The sequence below is a fragment of the Corvus brachyrhynchos genome, unplaced genomic scaffold (genome assembly GCF_000691975.1).
Source record: "Corvus brachyrhynchos isolate BGI_N302 unplaced genomic scaffold, ASM69197v1 scaffold200, whole genome shotgun sequence".
Taxonomy (NCBI): Eukaryota; Metazoa; Chordata; class Aves; order Passeriformes; family Corvidae; genus Corvus; species Corvus brachyrhynchos.
In genome coordinates, this window is record NW_008236184.1 from 2460502 (window position 1) to 2485250 (window position 24749).

A 24749-nucleotide genomic window follows, 5' to 3' on the forward strand; every position below is an offset into this window, starting at 1 on the left:
GCCGGGGCCGGGGATGCCGGGCGGGTGGCAGCTCCCCCGACATCATTTGTGCTGTGCTGGGCGGTGCGTGGATGAGCCGTTTGGCTCAGTGTTCCTGTGAGACGTTTCTGTTTTTTCACATAAATCCAGCTAAAAGACCAGCATGTTTTGCCTTTTGAAAATGCAAGGCATATTTAAATGTAAACACTTGTTTTCTTCATAATGAGAGTTGTATCCCCATGGAAGTCATGCTTTCAGAGTATTTTTAAAACTAAAACCAGTGTGATTTTTCAAAACTAAAATTGAATGTTACTTAGAGCTGTCATGTATTCTTCATAATATTTTGCAAAATAGTTCCTTTCTTGGCAGATTTTGCTGTTGAAAATAGCTCTATTGTTTAAAAAGCAATTCTATTGATACACAATATCAATATTGCAATCAACTATTGTATTGATATCTTTGAGAAATGTAGCATTTAATTTCATTTTCTTCCAACTTGCAGGTTAATAATTGTGGTCTCCAGCTGGTCATCCAGACCTCATCAATACCAGAAAAAACCAAACCAGTAATTATAATCTTTTCTGGGACAGTTATGTTAATTAATGTAGTGGTATGACAAGGCAAATTGATATGCTTTCAAATAGGAATTACGTTTTCAGTACTCATCTGTTGACTTACCTAATGCATCTGATACTATTTTGTTAATTTATTTCATCCTATTCAAGACATATAAAATAAAACCAGGGGGTTTTGTACTATAGCCTGCCATAAGCTTAACATCTCTCTCTCTCTCTCTCTATGATTTCTTGTTCTTCCATCTGTGCCTCTTTTTCTCCTGTAACTGCAGTATTCCTCACAGGGTGGGGTTTGTTTTTTGTTTATTTAGTCACCTGCATATGAATAGGCTGGTAACTTCCATATTTTCACTTTGGTTTTCAACAGTGAAGCTTTTAGTTGTAGTATCTTAAAGGAATGAATATACCTTTTACTGGAGAAATTATTTCTTTGTAGAAATTCCTGAGAACTGCTGTTATTACTAAGGTTGTGTTTGTCTGTGTAAAGACGTTATTTGCCTTTGAAAACTTTAACATTTCTCTATAATGTTGTGTTACAGTTTGAATTCAGAATAAATAAAGAACAGTCATCTTTCCACAATAGACTTCTGCAGCATGATCTGGAAAAAAACTACTCAGGAAGACAAGGTAACATTTGATAGGGTTTGGTTTGTTTGTCTTTTGTATCTCTTTTATTATTTCAAAAGTAAGGAAAGATTGCATCATAATTAGAAAATATAAGAGTGACATTGCTTCCTACTTGGCTACAGTAATTCAATGTAATTACTGTTGCATCATGTTCTGAACCCACTATCCTACCACTGCTTGGCTTTTTTCATCCTTATTTTTCCCCCTCATGGAAGAGCATTTTGTTCTTCTGCCTACAAAGCCACAAACTGTCAAGTGCCCTACTGTACATTCCTTCAATATCCACACAGTTCTCTAATGTAACATTTTATTGGATGTTTAATGTTTTAATATATTTAGATAAAATTCATTTCTAATTTAGATCTGTGATATTAAGAGAGAGTTTTTTCTGTTGGGCTTGTGTACTCTTGGTTTTGCAAAGAAAGATATTGGTGATATCGCTGCTAACTGTGGTGAGGACTGGTAGAGACTTGAAACAACATTTCTTTCCATGTTGCTGCTGCTTGCCTGTGATTGGTGTGAGTAGAAAATCAATTTAGTTATCATGGCAACTCTTTATCCATTCTGGTAAAAGATGGAGGCCAGCAGCCATTCAGAACGGGTTGATTTTTAGGGATATTTTACCACTGATGGAGTAAGGGTAAGTCTGCAGTTTGGTTTTGTTCCCTGTGTGGGAGACCAAAGAGTATTAAGTCCTTTGGTGCATAATAAGCAGCTCTATCTCCCAGTACCATCCAGTCTGACAGAACTTTCTGGTTTGGAGTTGGAGCAGAGTACAGGTTCTTTATCAGGACTTGGTGAGACTTCTATTCACACACCTACCAAATCCAGATCCCAAAAAAGCAGCCACATTTTTAGTTCACGTGCTTCAGGTAACAGTGGAAACTTCTCATTAGTCTCTCTCTCTTTTACTGGGTTTTTTCTAGTGTTTCCTTTGGGTGTTAAGAGAGGTCAATAGACCATTGTCAGGAAGCCACTAGAAATTTTTTCAAAAATATAATACAGGCATTTAATCAGAGGCTTTTTATAAATCTTTCTTTAATGAAAGAGCAGCAATAGGGATCATTTACATATGTCTTTAGGAGGATGACAGTAGAAAAAAAGTCACTTTACTGCCATCCTGTCGTGTTTCAGACTGATTTTTTGGTTTTTGGTCTTATGTTTATTGGCTTTAAAACGTGAGGCACAACTAAAGTAAGACTTTTGCTACAATGTTGATTGATTTTAGTGGGGTTTTTTTAGTGTCTTTTTTTTTTTAACAGTTTTGATTTTGAAGGACACATAGAAAGTGTTATTAGAATAACTAGTGATAAAACATTCAAGAGTAGCACTGAAAAGATTCTAAATTGACTGACAAATTGTTTTACTTAAATAGCTACTTAAGGGTATATTTCAGACAATAATGAACTCGCTATAGTAGTAAAACAGTTGTCTTGTTTATTAAAGAATTGATGCTTTTACTGGTAACATAGTTGATTTATTTGAAGGAACAGGAAACAAAAGGGCAAGCACATAAAAGTCAAGCTTATATTTTGTGGTAGTGCATTGTGCATGCACAATGTTCTTTTTTGACCAGTATTTTTCAGTGGATCGTATTCCAAATAAGCCAAAGCTCACAGAACACATTTGTTGATTAATTTTGCATGTATTTTTAGGCATCCTCCCTTTTTCTTCCTATATTAATGAAATGCTTAAGGATGAGTAGCTTTATAAATATGTTTTAAAGGGCTGTCTGTTTCTTGATAATGGAGTGAACTATAATACCAATGATCACTAGGTATTGCATGCACTTACCTTTGAAAGACTTTGCATTTGTTTGTGGCTCAGTGGGACTGTTTCAATACTTTGGTGTTTTAGTTTCTAGTTCTATCAACATCTATTTGATCTGTGTCTTTAAATTAATCTTACGTTGGGTAATATCGTCTTTAAGTTCAGATACTGAAGTTGTGAAACAATTTTACAATCTTATATTAAAACATCATTGAGTTGATGCCTTAGGTTTTAACTTTTATATTTTTCAAATTCTGTACTGCTTAGTGTGTTACTCTGAAGTTTCTTGTAGCCTGTTAATTTCTGCTCTCTTGTGCTAGGTAGACATAACAAAGCATCTCTGGGCCTGCTCTGCAAGGACACCTAGACTGTCCTAGGCCCAAAAAGAATAAACCAAAGAGCCTCTAAGGGGGGTAAGCTGAGGGGAATTACATCGTTAAGCTGAAGCTTTAATTGGAGAATTAACCCTGATATGCAAGTGAACCAAACCTATAAAAGTGTGAAGAACTCGTGACCTGTCGTCCATCTTGGGATCCATCTTGGCAGTAGCCTCTGGCTCCCCAGGGAGTACCTTTGAAGGCCTTTCAAATAAACACCTACTTTTATTCCCTTACTCCTGTCTAGTCTCCGTTTCTAGGAGGCCTCTTAAGGCATCAGGGTAATTCTAATCAAAATAAAGAAATTTACAAAATATCTGCTTATAACAAATTGTGGAAAAAAATTTCAAAGTAAAGAAATGGGTGTACTTTGGAAAGAGGATGTAGAGGGATATAGTTGTAAACAAATAATATCAGGAAAGAAAATTGATAAATCATAGTACTGAATAGAGGCAAAAAGCACTTTTATACTTTACTTTTTATTAGAAAGAAAATTTCGCTTTTATCACCTGTAGTTCATTAAATGCATCTACAGAGCAGTAGTTCATGTATTCTCTGTATGATTTTCCAATAGATAACACGAATTTTGGGAGCAGTTCATCAATAACGTTTCCTGTATTGCAACGTACTGCTGAAGAAAAAATACTGAACTCTGATAGACTTAGCCTGGAAAGGTGAGAGGGTGAAGGAGCACACAGACCAGAGCCTGAGCCCCCTGGTCTAAAGTGACCAGTGCCCCACTAATGGCTGCAGTCAGTGGAGGGCTTGGGTTGTTGGGTTTTGTCTGTGTGTGTGTGTGTGTGTGTGTTTTTGAGAGAAGAACTGTGTCCCATGGAGAAATTCTGTGTGAGTGTCTTTGTGATGAATATATCCATACAGCAGCCATCTAAGGCAGGCAGATTTCTGATCTGAACAGGCTGTTCCTGTGATAGTTGAAGAAAAACTTAACAAATTGTGAGGCCCCATCTGTTCGAATTTTAGTGTGGTCATAACACAAAACTTCCATGTAGTTTCCATGTAACAAGTAAATCTCTGAGAGAAGACATGTTCAGAAAATTTTGGAAATATTTCTGCTATGTTTTTATGCTAATTTTTTAGTAGGTAGGAGTTACTACTTTATCTACAGAATTTAATTAGCAAACATAAGTAATGTTACCTTAACCAAGATAATATACTTTTCTCTATTCAGTTAGAGTGGGTGAGCAGAAGGTGGATTACTGATTTGTTACTTACTTGTGTGTTCTTTTTTTTCTTTTTTCTTCCAGGCAAAAACTGACAGTGTGCCCAATTATTGATGGGGAAGATCACCTTCGTCTTTTGAATTTCCAGCATAACTTTATAACTCGTATCCAAAATATTTCTAATCTTCACCATCTTGTTTTCTTAGATTTATATGATAATCAGATTGAAGAAATAAGTGGGGTTTCAACTTTGAGATCCCTGAGAGTCCTTCTGTTGGGAAAGAACAGGTAAAAATAATAAAACTAACTAAGGCACTCTACTTCCTATGGTGTAACAACTGTGATTTCCCATTGTTTCTGTTACTTACAGTTTTCAGTTTGTGATGTTGCTGTCATACCAGTGAGACCAGCCCTAAGAGTAGCTAAGTGTCAGGGATCCCACTGAGGAAGTACAGAGATTTTGTGTGTCATGTTCTTCAAAACTTCCTTCCTTAGTAAATTTAAGCAACAGTTCCAAAGTACTTCACATGTTTCCATCTAATCTTCTATTCTGATTGATTATTAAATATGTGTTCTTAGATTTGTGTGGCTGGTGGTATGTCTTTTCACATCAAATGTAATATTCATTGATTATTTATAACCTATAAAAAGTATTTCTGCCTGATACATTTAGCTGGAAAAAATACCAGACAGATGAGTCATAGATTTTATTGCTTATGTATTGCTTCTAGTCCTGTAGCCTTTAATTTTAATAATGTAGTAATACACGTATCTGTGGAATTGCTCACACATCTAAGGGTTGTGCTCTGACTTGGTTAATTTTCCTTATTTTCTTGTATTAAGTAAAGTGAGAACTGGTGGCCAGATTTCAGTTGTGCAGATTATAAAGAATGTACCTCCTAATTCAGCCTGTACTCAAAACCAGCAAGTTTCAATAGTGCAGTATGTTACTAGAGCTAAGAGCTTTTGTATTAAAAAACTCACCTGTAGAAATCAATTTTGTTTATAGTAAATTACTGGGGCATGGGAACTACAGTTTTAAAGCTTTTGAGGAATTATTTTCCTTATCATAACCCTGCTGAGTGCAGTTTACCTTAGAAGTATGGTGTTGAAGTAGTTAGGACTTGGCCTCCTCATGGGTGAGTGGTTGCATGTCGCACACAGTTGTTAGCAACTTGTTTTCAGCTTGATCTGTATGTGATCTTTGATTACTCTCAAAGCAAATGCTTAATACTCATGTTTAATGTCATCAGCCAGTAGATGATGCTGTTGGGTGTATAATAGCCTAGGTTTGGAATCTGATAAAATATGACAGGACAGAGAAGTTTTAAGACAGTGAAGTTGTTGACTTTGTTTTCTAGTGGAGCAAGTATTCCATTCTTTTATTCTTTCTAGAAGAGCCACATAAATACTGCTGCTGTTGAATTATTGACAGTCAGAAAAGAAGGTGATAGTCTTAAAGGCATACTCATTTATCTGTCCTTTTTTTTTTTTTCCTGGTTCAAAATGTTGTTATTTTTCTGTTACTCTTGGTAGTCAGGAAAAAAGGCTAAACGTTTTACTGGCTGGAAAATGAAAGATACTTTTAATCTAATATTAAAAATAATTTGTCATAATTGGTATCTTGCAGAATAAAGAAGATCTCAAATCTGGAGAACCTAAAAAACCTTGATGTTTTAGATCTTCATGGAAATCAGGTACAGTACAGTAACCTGATTGCTTACATTTCTTGTGTAGACATCGTGTATTTGCTGTGTCTTTTACCAAAATAGTGTTTCATGAAGGGAACTCGTGGCAAATTTTGCAAATCTTGAGGTCACAGAAATCAGTATATTAATAAAAGGTGTCATGATGTTTATTTTGAATCTTCGTTCCAGTCTCTTGTACTTTCAGTGTTGTACTTCAGGAAAGTTACAGCAATTAAAATGCTGAGTCAGCTGAGTATAATGGCACTCACACCTACACAATAGTAACCTACCACAAGCAGTTGTGGTGTAGTTAAAGAAATACAGTCTTAGAACAGCTATAAAATTTTTAGGTACAATTGATTGCTGTTTCTACTGTTGGTGGTCTGACAAAACCAGATTCCCTACATATATGTAAAAGAGAAGAAAAAGACAAGTTAGCAGTGTAGGGACTTGTTGATATAAGTGATACAGTAAGTTTGTGGCTGCTTTGAATACCATTAGTTGAACAATGTGCACATTGTACAGTGGCAGAGGCAGTCTAGGACCAGATGATGGCATTGCTCTTAGAGTCTTGGCCATCTCCAAACTTACTCATTCACAAATGTTTGTGTGGTTATAATCCTTTTTGTATTGCTGTTGGAAATTTGCGGGGGTGGGGGGGGTATGTTTTTGATAAAAATATTTGCAGACTAAAGATGCAGTTGTGGCAGTCAGCACACTTGCACAGCACAAATGAAGGAATCACTAATGGAAATGAAACGCATCTTGTACAATTCTTACAAGTGATTGTGATGTAGATCTGACTCTTTTTTTCTCTTCAAGTGTCGGTATAACTCCCTTTACATTAACTTTACTAGGAGTTTTGGGCATAGGACCCAACTGGTTGTTGCTAGATCACCTTCATAATGATAGGCTTACTTTGATCCAGAGAATGTAACAAATTATCCTATTTCAGGAGCTAACATTAAATCTTGGAGTTTAGTAAGTTGTTTTGGTTTTCAAAATGTTTTCATCATACATGTATGTGTGAAGGGCACAAATGTTAGGAAATGGAGTTAATTATTTCTTTTTTTGGTAGGTTTAGCGTATTTTTAATGTAAGGACCAAATAAAGACCATGAACCTATCTTCCATATATAAATTATCTTCCTTTCTAGTTGAAAGATAAGCAAGTTTTCCTGATTAAGTTTTTTTTTCCTGTCTTTGAGGAATCCAAAATTTAAAACACCAATCTGCCATCCATAGTATTAATTATTTTTGAAGGCTTAATGAAGAAATGAAGAAGGGAAGAAATACTGTGTTTGGGATACACCTTCTTAGTGGAAACCTACTTGTTTTGAAGGCTGGCTTTTGTTGTTGTTTTTTGCTTATATAACGGCGAATAAGGGAGCTCCTTTAACTATTTAAATTTGTGGGATTTTTATTTTTGGCAGTCTTCTAGTCTATCTTAAAAGGTATTTCTTCTACATTGTAAATTTCTGAAGAACAGATTTCAACAGCAGAATTGGCTCTGAGAATATGTTTTCCCATGTTCAAGAATGTAGCAATTTAAACAGCAGATCAGTGGAATTCGAGCCAGACTTATCTCAGCAGTGTTCAGCAAAAGGACAATAATCATTGAGCATTGTTCATTGTGTACAGTATCTCTTATATGTTACAGTATCTCTTATATATCTTATATGTTACCCTGATGATCACCAAAAAACTAAATTCTGTGTACAAGTTATAGACAAAGCATAAAATATACACTAGACTAACTATTATTAATGCAGTAATACAGACACATAGTATTGCATCATTCAGGGATGCTACACATGAATTTTATTCTAGAAGCTTTAAATATAAAACTTAATTGGAGTATTTCCTGTGTTCCTCTCATTTCTGTGAATCATTTTTTTCCCAGAAGTTCAGGATGTAAGTAAAATTATACCACCTGATTTTTTTTCATGCATGAACTTTTTTTCAGTCATCTCAGAATTTTTTTTTTAAAGATGCAACTGTCATTTGTGCAATTTAATTATTGTTGAGTGATTATTTGGTGCATAACAACCTTTTTCTGAATTCTGTTTTGTAGTGAGATATTCAAAGATACAAGCAAATGAGAAAATAAATAGTATTTTTGTTCAGCATTTACAAGTAGACTTTGACTTGTGTACTAATTTCTTTTTGATATTACCATTGTATTACTTGAAACATCCAAAAAGAAGTGGTAACAGCTTGTATTATTTCTTACCTCACAGTCCATATGAAAAGCTGCTGTACCTTCATGTGTGCATGCATAATTGAAACAGGCAATTCAGTAGAGCTAATCTTAAAGCTTAGCAAAGTGGTAAAGAGTATCTCTATATGTTGCTGATGAAATCATTATCTTTGCAATAGCAGTGAAACACCAGGATTAATATTCTAGACTGTGGCATTCTAGCCTGCAACTCTAGCTGGGCAAACATCAGCGGAGGTCTGTGCTTTTCCTGCTAACCGTCTGCTCTTGGGGTTGCTTTTACAAGTCTCTCTGTCTAAATATGTTCTTCTCAATAGTGGTATTTTCTGTTCCTCTTGCTGTAATATTTTTGTATAAAATACACATAAATGGATAGTTTAATTAGCAGTTGAATCAAAAGTAGGTTTAAGATGTTATTTAATTTTGGTCTTGCTATCTACTTTCGTATGCTTTTGAATTGAGAAATGGCTGAAATAATTCTTATAGCAGCGTATTCCAGTCACAGACTTACATGTACACATATATGTATGTATATGTGGAAATTGCCAACAAAATGAGAGGTTCTCAAACTGTTAAAAAATTTCTACCTTACCTCTTCTCCTGTTCCAGGAGCTGCTAGACACTTTCTGCAAACTGGCATGGCCAGACTTGCACTGGTGTAAAGCAGCAGGAAGCTCTGTGTCTGTGGGGAGGTGTGTGACACCAGGTACTGTTTCACTGGTCTGCCCTTGGCACTGTTGGCCTCCCGGAGAAGGGATGGTGTGCGTGGGCACTGGGTGCTAGAGAGGGCTTTCAGTGTACAGCAGATGATCATTCTAACTGACAGGGAATTATACATGTTGGTAGCTCTTTGCACTGCCACACCTTGTGGCTGCTGAAGTATTTTCCACAGGAAAACCTGCTGTCTTCTTTCTGCCACCCAGCATGGGTTTCACTAAGAGTACCATAGGCATGTCCCTTGTGCTGTGGCTGTCCTCCTTCTCCCTGTGTGCAAGTCATGCATAAATGTCTGCATAGGTGCTGGAGGACAGATCCCACACTGCCATGAGAAGGAATTATCTGGTCAGAGAGCCTTGTGTGGATCACTGGGAAATATTAACAGCAGGAAATGAACCCATACTGCGTCACCAGAGCAATAATGCTTCTGTAAAATACAATGGTATTTCTAGAAATAAAAACTGAAATTAAGGATCATTAGTTATTATTGCTCTTTTTATGACTTTTTTTTTCTTTGTCATTATCGCCTGAGCCTTTAAAATAGGGTATTAGGTATAAAAACAAGCATCTGACAGCTGCCTGTTTATCGTAGTTCAGACTTTGCTAGATCCCTCCATTATCTAACCCCAGGAAGATAATTGAGTGTCTTTGCAGACAAATTAAGGCTCAACCATGCACAAAATCCCCCTATTTTGGCATACCACAATACCATCAGTGTTGGCTTGGTTTTATGTGTTTTCGAGGTTGCTGCTATGGAGCAGCACAGCTGAAGGAACCTGATTTCTGATGGGATAGAAGGAAATGTTGACTGAGTTTTACTGCAGGATGGCAAGAAAGATGTGGGTGAATACTTGTTCTGGATCTCTAGCACACTGTAGCTTGTTTTCAGTAATTTGAAATGAGTATCATGTTTTAGAGAAACACAGGCACGCTATTGTATGAAGTTGATAGTTCATGTATGCTTTTAAAATGTGTGCCACATATATATGTACATATTTTATATCCATATAAACCACAGTGTGCATGTTTATCATATCTCTGACAGATTGCTAAAATAGAAAACATCGGTCATTTAAGTGAACTGAGAGTGTTAAACCTTGCCAGAAACCTCCTAACTGTTGTAGAAAACCTGAATGGACTGAATTCACTCACAGAGCTCAACCTCCGTCATAATCAAGTCTCTGCTATAGTAAGGAGCAAAACTCTTGTCCTTCTCTTTTTTATTTTTCATTTCTTTGTTTTTGACAAAATGCACTGTAACTGTAGCTTGTTTAAACCATATCAGTGTTTCAGATTTGTGAGATCTTGTGTTTCCCCATACTGTATTACTTATGTAGTTCTGCTGCAATACTTAATTCTACAACTAGAGGTGAAACAAAACCATTCACTTTTGGTGTTATTTTCTTAGATAATGACTTAGATGACCTTTAAAGGTCCCTTCCAACCCAAACTATGCTGTGATTCTACGATGACTTGTAGTGTTTCAAATCTTGAAAGCTCATGATATTTCTTTGGGAGGGGGGGGAGATATTCTGAAAAAGCTTTGTAGTTCTAACATGCAAATTTAGATACTCTTCTTCCATACAAGTTCATGTTCTAGAAACAAATCCTCTCAGTTTCTGGAGGTTAGCGAAGCTATCATGATGCCTTTTCCTGGTCTTAAAATCAAGAATCAAACACGGTTAGAAAGGAAAAAGGGGTTTTACTTCAGTATTTATTTTAAGGATCCTTAGGTGCACCACATCCAGGTGGAATGCACACCACAATGCGCACACATGATAGATTGAGTATAGCATTATAGGTCTTACTAATTAGCATATCTATCAAAGATTTCCTAATAAGAGGCTCGAGTGAGCCCTCCTCCCAGAGAAACCTTCCCCCTGGGTGGTCCTATCTTAGTTTACAAAATGTGTTCTGGAGAGAACCTTGGTGTCTGGGGCTTTCTGATCCCTAACAATGAGGCTTCTAAGATGTTTAGTCTCCTCGCTTAACAAAATAAGTCTGAGAATATAGGCTAGAAAACACTGAATACAAAAAGCTATAAAAAGGTATATAAAAGGCGTATAAAGAAAAGGCAAAAAATCATCATGGCATCATCAGACCATCTTAAGTTTCAACTTAAGAATGTTGCTGGGGCAAATGCAGAGAAAACGGGTATTGATCATAAGATTAGAGTTTTCCAATGGAAGCTTTAGCCTAGCATTTTAAGTCTTTGTATTCTAAAAATTAAGCTTTTCACCGTGCGGTTTGAGTTGTAGTTCAGGTATGGCAAGTGGATTATTCGAACAAGAGCTTTTTAAAGTAAAACAGATTTTACTTAGATGGCTACCTTTTTCTGGCCTGCATAATTCTTTTAGTTCTTGGTCTTCTGTTGCTGCTGAGCCTTTCTTTTCTTCAATTTCTGCTATTTGCCAAATAGGAATTGTTTTTACATCTCAAAAATAAGAAATTTCTGCTCACTGCTGATTCTGTCACTGTACCTTCCCCTGCATCCATGATGTTACCTAGAATTCTCTTTGCTTGTAGCCTCTGCCTTTTCAGTCCTCTCAGGTGCAACTTGTACTTCCTGCTTGCTTTCTGCTGTCTCAAGTGAAGAGTCAGCCTGAAATTTAAATAAGTGATTTACAGACTTGGACTCTGTGCTGTATCTCAGTGTTTTAGTGTTTCCTGGAAGACACAGTGTTTCAGAAGATGGTGTTCTCTTCAGGGAAGTACTGTATTTTGCTTGTTGGCCTGTGGGGGTTTTTTAACTGTTGGTGGTGGTGGTATCTTTTTGGGTTTTTACTCTGATTAAATTCTAATGAAATACAGTTTTGTGAGTGTAGATTTTTTTTGTTTGTCATTGAGTGGTAATTTTAGCAAGTACAGTACTAACTCTGTGTTTAAGTCTTGGACACATTACACTCTCTAAAACTCTAAGTAAATATGGCTCCTAAAATATAGTCTTTTTTCCTATATTAATGATAGGTGTTGTCTTTTTCTGTGTGTACAAAGAAGTGCATGTGGTTTTTTACTTCTATTTGTTTTATTTTTTTAAATGAAAGCTACATTCCTTTTGTATGGAAATTCAGATTCTGCTGCAATAGGAAATTACTGAAAATGCAGAAATATGGAAAGAAATACATCATTCTATGGAAAGAATATCCAAGATAATTTATTTCTGGAGCACTTGAGTAGCTGAGGAAGGGGTGCTATATTTCTTTAAGATGAAGTTTAAGTGTAAATGATTGACTGTGCAGGTGGAGGAGACATTTTAATCATGATATTGTTATGGTATAGCACTTAGCTGCTAAATATTCACTCCTAAGCTCATGAAAATAATTTGTTTACTGTTCTTTAGTTACTCACTGTGACAATACTCATCGTGAATCAAGCTTTTTAAACTTGATTATTCCTTCAAATGAAAGAATCTAAACTCAATTTTTAAAAGTTTTCTATTCTAAAATAATTTATAAAATTAATCTGATTTAAATAACTTGCATTTTTTTGGTGAACATTCCTTATTTTTCACATACCTCCCTTTCACCTGCCCTAAGTGTATTATTCTTATGTAGGAAAGATGATAATCTCATTTATCAAACAAAATAAGGTTCCATACTGAACTCTCTACCCGTTGCAGTTTACTGTATTGAATAACTAAAGTTATCCAACTGGGTTGCAGTTGGTTTGAGGAATTAAATCTGCAATCATCCTTTACAATCCACTGGCCTTGGACTACCAGTTTAGGGACTGGTTTTTGTCTTTGAGCTTTTCATTACAGACTGAAAATCCTTGAATCAAAAGTAGTTATTTTTGTAAGAATAAACTGTAGATTCAAAGATGTTGGATTTACAGAGGCAGTCCTGAGGCTTTGTTTATAGCAGGAGCATCTTACAGGATTGAAGTGTATTCAGAGAGTCTGACTATTCAGGAGAATAGCAAACAGAATAAATGATTACAAAGAGTCTTGTATGGCATCAAAAGCACAGATCTATATATACTATGAGTTATGAAATATCTACTTATTTTCCATCCAGTTGTGAGTTAAGGTCTCTCTTAGGAAGATGATCTATATCTTTTTTTTGGAAGACTGACCTGCTTGTTTGCTTTGAGGTATTAAAAATTTATAGTTTTGGGTTTTGTCATCTGCAGCTTGATCTCAGACTTGGAGGAGGACTGGTCAAGGTATTCACCATCTTTTCAGGAAAGAACTCTTGCTCTCTGTCCACCTTACTGTAAGACTTTGTATTAAGACTGAAGTAGCTGGAGGCTTTTTTTTTTTTTTTTTAACAATCCTACCTAGTGTTTCCTGTCACACCTATGAGACTTGCAGCATGTTTTACAGGACAGCAACACATCATGCTAGTTACAGAAATTGGTCTTGAGGGGCAATTACTTTGTATTCCCCAGTGATCAGTTGAAATCATTGCTGCTTAAGCATTACTGTGCACAACCCTTTAATGCCTGTCTTCGTGTGTGTATCCAGCTGTATCATGTGTGCCCACCCTTGGTGTCAGCACCAAGTAGCCTTAGGGACAGAGGCAATATCCCAATATAGCTCTGTTGTGAACTCAGTCTTTCCATGGTCTGATCTGGAAGGACTCAGAACAGCTCTGAACTAGGAGTTTTGCAACTGCAGACTTGATCACATAAGCCCTGCTCATCGTATCCAGCAGTGACTCTCAGCAGCTTTGTTAGCTTACATTTAGTGTTTCATTAATAGGAGCTACAGGGTTTGTTTGAGCTGCCTTTGTTTACCTGTTTGGAATGAACTGTTCCGGAATGCTATGTAGACATATCAGAAATCTGATGAAGGGAGGAAGGGTTGTAGGCTAAAATCAAGACACAGAGCTCTGATGCTCTTTTCCTTTTCCCAGGTTTGTGTCCACAGGTTTCAAGTTGGAGTATGGCCCTTGTTAGGGTAAGGAGATGCAGACTTAGACCTGAGGGGTTAGGTGTGCAGTCTGGCTTGTGAATCACTGCAGATTGTGTTGTCTGTCTGGTATGGATTTATATTTTTTAAATAAAGTTTGATCTTACTTGTTATGTTTCATCTTACTAGTATTTGAGCTATTTTCTATGTACAGGTTTTCTGCAAAGGAATTGAGTGGCAATATTTATGGTTTCTTATTCTGTAAACTCATACCGTCTTCTAAATGTTAATTGTAAAGGCTGTAAAGGTGACAGAGTCCTTCAGATCATTCTCTGACTGGAGAGTCACTGCTGTTTGGCAGTGTTAATTGCACTGCTGTAGTGCACTTCAAAAACCTTATTTCAGCAAGCTGGGGTGGGATTTTTTTGGGGTTTTTTTTTGGTTTTTTTTTTTGTTTTTTTTTTTTTAGCATGTTTATCCTGCAGCATGAATGCTGAGACAGCACGTTGGCTTATTTCCCAAAAGCCTGTTCAGAAAGCAGCAGCAGCCGTATCCTCCTTTTCTTTAGCATCATTTGCTTTGCAAGTGATGCAGCGTGTTCTGCAGAGTGGGATCTGCACCGAAACACTCCCTTGCAGTCTGCGTTAGGGAGAGATGGGGCTGCACGTTCAACAGAAATCAATGTTGCAGCAAGGTTACAGCATTTAGAAATGAAAGCATTTCATCAGGCCAAGTAAAGGGGCTCAAAAGCCAGTTTCAGCTGCTGAATTTATACCTATCTTTTTCTTCTAGAAAGATGTGGATACTTTGCCCTGTCTCCAGCGTCTCTTCCTCAGCTTCAACAATATATCTAGGTAAGGGGAATAGTAGTTTGTTTCCTGTCAGTAATTTGAAGTATCTTACTGGAGCTGTATTTCATGAAAATTTGAATTCAAACACTGTGAGTACAGATCCTTTTTTCTTCCCTAACATATCAGATAAAAACACAATCAAGCCATTGTGTATTTTCTACTTTAAGCATAAAAATTCTTGAAAATATTTGCATTTAAATGTAGTTGTATTATGAGTATTCTACCAAGAAACATATTTTTAATTAAAGAATCATCATACTGTTTATAGTGGTCAAAATTAAAAGTGATTTTGTAAATATGTTGTTTTGCTGTTAACCTCGTTGTCTGTTAAAGCAGCATTATGCAAGGTACAAATTATATTTAACATTCCATCACTGTATTTCTGGAGTTATGCAAACTGCTGAGTCAGATTCTGCTTACTATGGGTAATTATTTCATGCTTGTATTTTACTTGTCGTTGTGCTAATAAAGTCTGAAAGGTATATTCATGGTTGCCTTTTAGACCAGATGGCAGAAGCAGAATAGCTCAACTCACAAAGCTGGGCTTCTATAGTTTCAAGTAACTAAGAGCATTTTGTTATAAATAGAAATGTTTGTCTTCTGTGCTTTTCACACAAATGCATTTTTCAAGTCTGCCTTTATACTAGTGCCAGTATTTAAAACAAAAGCCAAGTGCCTGCATTATCTTCAATTTGGTATGTCCTTTTTTTAGTCCCTTGATCACCAGCAGCCTTCTTTGTTTAGAATCAAATAATTGAATGTGGGATAGGGGAAGATGCTTCGTGTTCTAATTACTGCAAATGCCATGCTATTCTTGTGGTATCTGCTTTCTCTGTAAAATGTACTTAGTAGGAGCTTTTATTGTTGTAGCTACTCAAACACTTTATATTGACCTGCATTATGTTTTTTGCAGACAGCTCCAACCTACTTGTCTGTGCTCCTTAGGTTCTTAAAGTAGAAATACAGTACATCTTAAATACTCATGGCTATAAAACATTTAAAAATAATTCAGAGATGAAGTGCAGGAGTTTTTGTTATGTTCTTCCCTTAGTTAATTTGCTAGTCTTTTTATTTTATGTTTTAAATTGGCATAGTGAAGGGAGGGGTTTGCATTTTGCTTCTATTGAATCATTTCCAGAATTGAGATTTGCCTTTTGTTTCTGGCTTTCTAAAAAAAGTCTCAGGTTGGCAGGAGCAAGGAGGGCACTGCAGTAGCTTGGCTCCCTCGCTGTCAGGGAGCATCACTGCAGTCAGGGAAATTGCTGTGTCTTTGTATGGACTTGATGCATTTTGTGTAGCTTTCTGACTGCTTTCTCATATTGTTTTTTACAAATTTGTGTTATTTTTACAGTGTTCAAAGAAGGAAAATGTTTTGGATTTTCTGTGAGGTTTTGATAGATTTCTCAAAGTTTGTGATCAGAACCTTGCTTCTGGGTACTATATCAAGTTTTTTGTCATTTATTCATTGCAGCTTTAGTTGGCCTATTGCTAGATCTAGTCTTAGCTTTCATGTAAGCTACAAATACTTATCTAGAACATATATGGAAATACATAATTAAGCTTTAATTTGCAGTTGGAATAGGTATAAAAAAATCTTAATGTTAAACAAAGGATATTTCTCTTCTATACGTTTTGTATATGCATGTAGGTAGATAGGTGGATGGATTATTTTAACTCTTTCTTTACCAGTCATTATTTTAAAACACACAAATGAAAAATTTCTTTTGATCACATTTAGCTTGGATTTTTTAAAATAATAAGCTTTTACTACATATCGAAGTTCTGAAGGCTAAAGCCCCCTTTAATTCCCAATCTAGAGTTATGTAGTAGATATGTTTTCTACTAGGGAAGTGAATAAATATGCAGGAATATTCTGTGTTCTCATGCTTGGCTTGATACTCCTTGAACTGACTGAAGAAGTTCTATGCAACCATAACACCAATGAACTGCTGTGCTCTATCTGACCATTGCTACGCCCCTTTTAAATAGTTTTGTGTGCTTTTGAGTCACTTACTCAGGTTTACTCTGTGCCATATGATAATTTGAAAATTTTTTCCTAAAACCATCTGTGTCTGTACAACTGAATTTTGGTTGACAAGCAAATTGGTGCACTAATACTCTAATTAATTTATCTGTAGGTGCATAGGAAAAAAACCTGCAAATGGAAACAAACAACAAAACTGCCAGAACTTGAATATATTTGTTACAATTTCATTGCAATATTTTATTAATGTTCATCTTTAAAAATAGCATTTTTGAGGCAATGCTTCCATGGAAAGATTTTCTTGTTCCTGTCTTTGTGTCAGTGAAAATTCTTGAGTCTTAAATTGACACATACTGACACATTGAATTAATATTTCGGTAGAAGAGTCGCGAATACCATTAAAAATTGTCACTATTTTAGGCATGAGGATCTACCGCAGGTTTAATCACTATGTTCTTTTTACCTCGTGCTTCAGAGGAGGGCTCAGGATGCTGCTGCTTCTCTGCAGAACTTTTAGTAAAAAAGGATGTATTGGTAAGATAATGTAAGCTAAAGCTGAATTTGATGCTGATAGGAAACAAAGGAAGTCCTGTTTCTGGATTCAGCCCAAAAAATCCTAGCAGTTTCACACTGAAGGCGTTCATACCTGATGGCTGAAGGCAATATCTGTGTGTAGAACTGGTTATAAAGAAGTGGGAGAAATCCCATTTTTAATTTGTCACGTGGCACAGGGAAGAGATTGCAGTAACATTTGCAAGAAAGATTTGCCACTGAGATTCAGAAAGAAAGTTATTGCTCATATTTGAGCATGTGAAACCAGGGAAAACCATTTTTTATTCTTGGAAACATAATACATACTTCCGCTGTTACACTGCTCTCTGGGTCAGCATTATGTTGGCTTTTTCATTTAGTCTAGGCATATGGAATAAGTTGGATACAAACTCATGTAATTCTTGTTCTTCATTTGGTTGCTGAATTGGAAATCTGAGAGAAGCAATGTTTTTAGCTTAATAAAAACAAGAAAGTACCTTTTTTACTCAGCAAGATGAAAATTTATAAATGCATTGTTAAATGCTTGAACAAAAGCAGGTAAAGGGGAATGAAAGGTTGATGGTGGTTACATCTGTTTTCATAGGTAGTTTAGTAGTTAGAAACATGGAAAAACACAAGTTTTCTTCTTTGACTAAGTACTTTTTGAACATACAGTTCCCTCTCAGGTGTTCTTTCAGACTATAGTAAGTATGTTCCCTTCCTTCTCTATTCCAGAGCTTTTCCCCTTTGTGAAACATGCTTTTAAAAATTGATTCAAATGTGTAGAGAATGAACAATTGTCTCCCTAAATAAGCAGGTTATAACAGAAGATGAATGTTCCTGTGTCCTGTGAATGTGTATCACTGGTGCAGGCTGAGCTCCAGAATGCTCTGCTGTTTAGTAATTGCCACATTATGATATGAGGCAGGAGAAGTGGGTTTGTATCCCTTTGGCAGAGGGGAGAACTGGATGCAGGACTTGGAGCATGCACACAAGATGGAAAACTGATCTGTTCTGAAAAGATTTCCAGAAAACACTTTCTGATAATTTAGCCCAAATTTGTGACTTATTTCTGTGTTGCTGAAATTACAATTTAAGCAAAGATAATTTATGTAAGAAGAACAGGAAGGAGAGGTGGTTGTCTCCTGCAGGAGAAGGTCTTTTGGAAAGAGAATCAGACATTCCACTTGAGAAGATTGACAGAGGCAGGCTGACACAGCATCATCCAGGGCTGCTTTGTATTTCCTGAGCAGGTTAAAGGCTCCTTTGCGGTGAACAGAGGCTGGAGAGAGAGCCTTGAGACAAGGCCTCTGATTCCTGTCGAGTGGTCACCGCTGGGCTCTGTCCCAGCAGTCTGCATGCTGGGAAGCAGACAGAAGCTTGGTTGTAAAGTATGCAATCTGTTTCGGAATGTAGCACATTAAAGCTTTGCTTGGTTTAGGATTGGGATACCAGTGTGACAAGTACAGTATATAAAGTTTTCTACATGGAATTCTAAAGCTCTGGGTTTTTGTATGTGTATACAAAGATGTGAAAACAGTTTTTTGGACTACTGTTTCTTTCTAAAATTGAACTGCTAATAGGGCAGCTAAAAGCAGGATAAAGCAAGCACATCTGGTTTTAGGTCCAGAATGAATTTTCTGGCATGCTGAAGCAGTGAGAATTTCAAAGCACAGCAGTATGTGTAAGTGGAAGGTATTGAAAACACACCAGCAAGCTTTCAACTTTTCTGTCATTTCCTGAAGAAATTGTTTTTATTAAAAATCTGTAAATCATATGTAATGAAAGAAGTACTATTTGGCTAAATGTTTAGTGGTAAGTATTTGGAATAAATATATTGAATGCTTTTAAATATAATTACACTTAAAATAATTTTGAAGAACAAAAATTTTCATATTTTTCAAGCAAAATATGTTCTAGCTCAATGGAAGTTCAGATTTTGGGGGGTTTGTTCTAACATGTTTGAGCTTGCCTTCCTAACTTCTGCGTCATTTGGGAAGATTATCTTTTATCTTTAGGACATATTGAGTATGTATTTTAAGCAATATGTCATCTTGATCTTCCAAAAATGTGCTTCCATAAGCCGTTTTCCAGAAAGGAAACAGGATCATAAAAAGAAGCAGAGAATAATAATCAAGCTTTAACCACATGTACAAAACAGCCAATTCTTCAGATATGTTGAGAACTTTTACTGTCTTTGTCACAATGTACACATAGCTCATTTTCCATTGGTTTTTAGTTTGTTTTCATGCACTAAGTGCAAAGGCAGTAGTATCTTCCTTTTTACTGTCACTTTTCTGCTGTGCCCTTTGAGTGTACAGTTCAGGAGCTACTTGCATGCTGCACTAGTCTCATGAAAATAGCTGTTGCAGCTTTATTCAATGACAGTCTTTGAAATGAACATCTGTACTGCATATGGTTTCTGATCACTAAGTTCAGTGTATACTTGAGGCAGACTTGACTTTTGAAGGCCTAAGGACATAAGAATAGGTGCACAGTCATATGTTTATACATTGTAAATGTGTTAGGGAGTCCTATTTATTGTCATAACTGTTCAGCTTTATTTTATTAAAATACAGTTCAATCATTTTCCATTGTTTAAAAATGCTATTTATCTGAGCTGCTTTCTTTTCACGTTTCATTTTCAATGAAAGGAACACTACAGGTTATACATCTCTAAATGCATTTTACACAAGTCAGTTATTTTTTTGTCAGGTAACCAAATCTGGTGTTTATAAGAAACCATCAAGTTAGTTTGTAGACTGAACTCAGAGCAATGGACTAACCTGTTTTGAAGATGATATGACGCTTTTGTAGTTGTTTTGCTTCCAATATTAATAATGATGCGAACGCCTGTGATCATTCTGTGATATTTGTGGTTGGCTTTTTTTCCTTGTATTTTCCAGGTTTTTCAAGCTGCCTTTGATGGCAAATACACCTTGTATTATATTTTTGGAATATGAATGTCTATGTATCATATATTAGCAGGGGGTTAGATTAAATACTCCCATAGTTCTCCTTATTCTGCATCTCTTTTTACCTGTATGTAAAGGGACTAAAAAGTTTAACAGCAGCAGCTGCTAGCATTTCAGAATACTCGTATTTATCATACACAGTATTGATGGGTGGAAGTGCTTCAGTACACTTAAATATTTATGTTCTGTCTTTAAGAAATAAAATCTTCCATCTCAAAATTATTCCTACTCTATGACATTAAAACTTTAAACTCTTTTGGTTACAGTTTTGAGGATATTCTGTGCCTTGCTGATTCCTCATCTTTGTCAGATATCACCCTTGATGGCAATCCAATAGCTCAGGAGACATGGTACAAACACACTGTTCTCCATCATATGATGCAGCTCCGACAGCTAGATATGAAGAGAATCACAGTAAGAAATTTCTGTTTTCATCAAACTTAATAGATACTTAAAATCAGAAGTAAAATGTAGGGTTTTCTGTGTACATGTGTATATTAAAAATAAAATATTTTTTCTTAATTTAGTATGGAACTGAATGGTGTATAGACATTACAATTTTTAAAACTTTAACCCTCTTCTTTAGTTCAGTATAAAGTAAGGGTTTTCTTTTTTACTTAATTCAATGTGTTTATTTTGAAGTGCTAAAACTTAAGCAGCAAGTGCTGTATGTTCAGCTGCTGTGACATGAGAGAGCCTGCAAATCTTTTGGTTAAAATTTTCCTAACAGTCTTTGCTGATTTGTTGTATAGCTGAGAAGGAACAGAGTATTTCTTCCAAAGGAATGGTCTGTTTGCCCTAAAATTGCTGTAATTGGTATCTTTTATTTAGGAATTTAATTGGTTTCTTTAATCTGCCTCCCCAGGGAAATCTGGTGATCACACAGTTTGTGTGTGTGTCTGTATTTCTCCCTTTCTAACCTTCTCTCCCTGATCATTTCTGTTTCTGCTGCTCAAGTCCAAGTAACCTTGATATGGGAGAGAGGACTTGCAGACAGCTCAGTCTCCTACAGGGTTCTTGAAAATTCACTCCGGAGGATGAAGGACAATCACCAGGGTCTTAACCATAATGCCACCTATTTTCTCTTTTAATATAGGAGTAGTCTTGCTAGTTCTGTGCCTACTCAAAAGTGGTATGTAAGCATGATTTCTTACCGGAGGAATCTGTCCAGCAGGAAGCAACAGTGTTAGTGTTAACTTTTTTGACCAAATGCTGATACATATACATTCTTTTAAATGCTCATTTGCATTGTACAAAGGCTGTAATGCATTGTAAGTTGTAGCTGATGCTTTGTCATAGAGCCAATTAGGATGAAAAATATAACATGTATGTGGAAAACATTTAATTTTAAAAAGAGAGTGCTTTGGGACATGAGAGTTTTGCTCCTGGTATTGAAAATATTAAATACTTGTTTGTTCACAGATATTCTAAGCATCAGGGTTTTTTATATTTTGTGTCTTTATACTGACTTCCTACTTGCTAATTGCTTTGCTTTTAAAAACTTGTTTTATCAGTATTATTTCAGAAACTTGGGTTACATAAAGAAAGTGTCTCTCCATCTTTACCCTTGTCAAGAGGGGCTAGATGCTGGTAGAAATATCAGTGATAGGAGAAGCTGTAGAAAGAGCTCAAACTCCTCTTTAGACCCAATGGGATCTGTATGGGGGAAAGGCTGTCAGAAATGCACAGCCATGGGAAGAACTTAATCTGCGTTTTCACCTTGTTAAACATCAGAGAATCAACCACAAAGACAAAAAGTCATAGAAAACCAGTTGTGCTGCTCATAAACCTACTTGTAAAAATAATGTGTTTTACACTCTTTATTTGCCTTCTGTTTCTTGAGCCTTTTAACATTTTTCTCCATGTAGAGGGTGCTATATGTTTTCTCTAATAAAAACTGTTACCCAGATAATAGTATGACTTAAGAAACTGGGATTTAAAGAAAAATAACAAGTGTCACGGGATTTGTGGTAAAATTAAAGAGCTGGCAATCCCAAATCCACCTATTCTGCCTAGGACTGTAACATGCTGTTGCCATCAGCTGTAAGAGTAGATCTAACCTGGTGGGGGAGTGGACATGCAGAATTGAGTATGTGATTTGCTGTCTTAATTAGTGTAAGAAACGAAACTAAACTCTTAATTACATTTATAGGATCTTTTCTTCATCAGCCTTAAGAGCATTTAGGGCATTTTGAACTTTAACATTGCTTTATCTTGTAAAAAACTTGAGAGTTGGATTTTTTTCTGACTAGGAATTCTTCACTACAACTTGGTCAGAGCTTTAGTGCTCAAGAACTGAGTTTTATGCAATTGTTAATTCTGCTTTTAACTTTTCTTTTACCAAAAGATATTTTCAAAAATTTGTATGAGACTTGGAAGCTTCATTCGTGTTTGGTTTCAAGAAGACAGACACTCTTTGGTGCCAGGCTTTTTCCATAGGATTCCCTGGAGAAGGGGAACCCTGGGGCAAAAATTTGGTGGTAACTATCTCTGTCATAGGGAACTATTCAGAAACAGAGAGCTGCCATGAAAACCAAAGACACTGTACTTGGAATAAAACATTTGTGCTTTGTAATTGTTCTAATACTGTTTAAGTTGGGATACATGTGCCTTTCTGCAAGGGATTCTATTATGAGAACTCTTACACTCTGACTTGTGTGGAAGCTGACGTTTTCTTAGGCTACCTCATTCCTTTTGAACGTTAAGATTCAAGCTCTCAAACCACTGAGGCACGGACCCAGTGGTGGTGAAATCAGTGGAGGTTAAGGACCTGTAATGAGCTTCACTTGTTCATTGTCCAAACAAGATGATTTTCAGGTGAAAACCCAAACACTTTGTGTTGTGTATCTAAAACATCACCTCAACGGAAATCTTTTGCTTTCTTGACCTTTGGTAGCTCAGTCTAAAGGCTTAAAAACTGGGCAGGAGGCTGAATTACTATGGCTGGACAGCCTCCTGTTCGTCACTTGTGTTCCTGTCAGTAACTCACACCTTTACCTCACCTTAGCTGCAAGGTATGGATGAATGGCTCCATGGAATGGGCTTGTGTGGTGCCTTAGAGCAGGCTGAGGTTGCATTTGTGATTATTTACCTTGGTTAATTTGCCATAATGGTTGTTTTTCTGTGCACTGAAGCTTTTTCACCCTGTTTTGTAGTTGGAATTTTTTCAAAAGTGGGCCTGCCCAGTGGTTCTTTCAGTTTAGCTGGGAGCTATTTCTTTACTTCCACTCTTTTGTAATAGTAAGCAGATATTGTTGGGAGATATGTAATAAAATATTTAAATATGATTGAAATGTGTACATATTCCTTACTAAGGAGTTATATAACCAGGAATATTTGCTATCCATCACTTCAAACATACTTCCTCAATTTGCTAAGTGTATATGTATTCCTATATGTGTGTGTAAATACGATATATAGTGCAAATTTTTGTAAAGTTGCCAGATTGAAAGACCAGCTGTGTCTTTTTAGAAGTAAAACTTTGCTTTTCATTGAGGTTTTATATGTTTTAGAAGCTTGAAGTAGGAGAGCTGTGTTTGGTTTTGATTATTTGCTTAGACATTTCATTGCTGATCAGGGAGTAAGTTCTACTGCTTTATCCAGAATAGAATTCATTGCTATATTCCATCACCACCATAAAGTGTTCTGAGGGTTTTTTGGGGGGGAGGGATCCCTAATTATTTTTTCTTTCCACTGGAAAATAAGACACTTAAGCGTGACTTTGTGTGACTTAAATCGTGTCATTTGTTGAAAAAAAAAAACTTGTTTGAAGAATAGCAATGCAGTAGTCAGGAGGAATACATGCATTCCTGTGGAAGGTATCTTTTCAGCTTTATACCGGCTAGCGCTTGTATTTCAATGCCTTAGAAAGCCTCGAGCAGCCTTGAGAGGTAGCAAGGGCGATCTAGCACTTTAGTAGCTCTAGAATCGGTACCTGAATCAGCTGCAGAGCAAATACCATCAGCAGAAGCAAAGAGGGAGAAATATAGCTCCCTGCTCGCTCAACTCTCTGCAGTTAGAAGCTTTCAAATGAGACAGACGACCAGAGATGTTTACAGGAAAGTAGCTGAGCTGAGAGAGGGCGTTTGCCTCCCCTCGACCATCTTTATTAGGAGAAGGGGAAAGGGGAGGACTGGGGGCGGACCCGGGGTGAGCGGCCAATCAGACACTGCTGAAGAGTCTGAGTTACATTTGGCTTTGCCCGCGCTTGGAACAAAGGAGCTCAGAGCACATGTCTTTGGGAGGGGGGAGGGGAATTTCGGAACAGGCGGCAACACATTCCACTGCGGTCTTTTCCGAATCCTCTGAGATTTTGCTGGAGGTTTCCCCTTGGAAGTCTGTCAGTGATCGGCGCTGCTGCAGGAGCGCGCGGGTGGCGGCAGGGGGGGCCATCGGCACGGGAAAGCCCTCACGGAGACCGGCGGG

At 36.6% G+C, this 24749-nt stretch overlaps 1 protein-coding gene across 1 annotated transcript in view; it reads left to right on the plus strand.

Moving 5' to 3' along the window:
- The window catches only part of LRRC49 (leucine rich repeat containing 49), a 45604-nt gene that overhangs the window by 3062 nt on the left and 17793 nt on the right, over positions 1 to 24749 (plus strand). Inside the window, exons 3-10 of the mRNA XM_017736825.1 lie at positions 482 to 544; positions 1094 to 1181; positions 3903 to 4002; positions 4594 to 4797; positions 6140 to 6206; positions 10177 to 10320; positions 14776 to 14837; positions 20591 to 20738. Coding sequence (XP_017592314.1) covers positions 482 to 544; positions 1094 to 1181; positions 3903 to 4002; positions 4594 to 4797; positions 6140 to 6206; positions 10177 to 10320; positions 14776 to 14837; positions 20591 to 20738 — 876 coding nt within the window. The remainder of the gene's footprint in view (positions 1 to 481; positions 545 to 1093; positions 1182 to 3902; positions 4003 to 4593; positions 4798 to 6139; positions 6207 to 10176; positions 10321 to 14775; positions 14838 to 20590; positions 20739 to 24749) is intronic.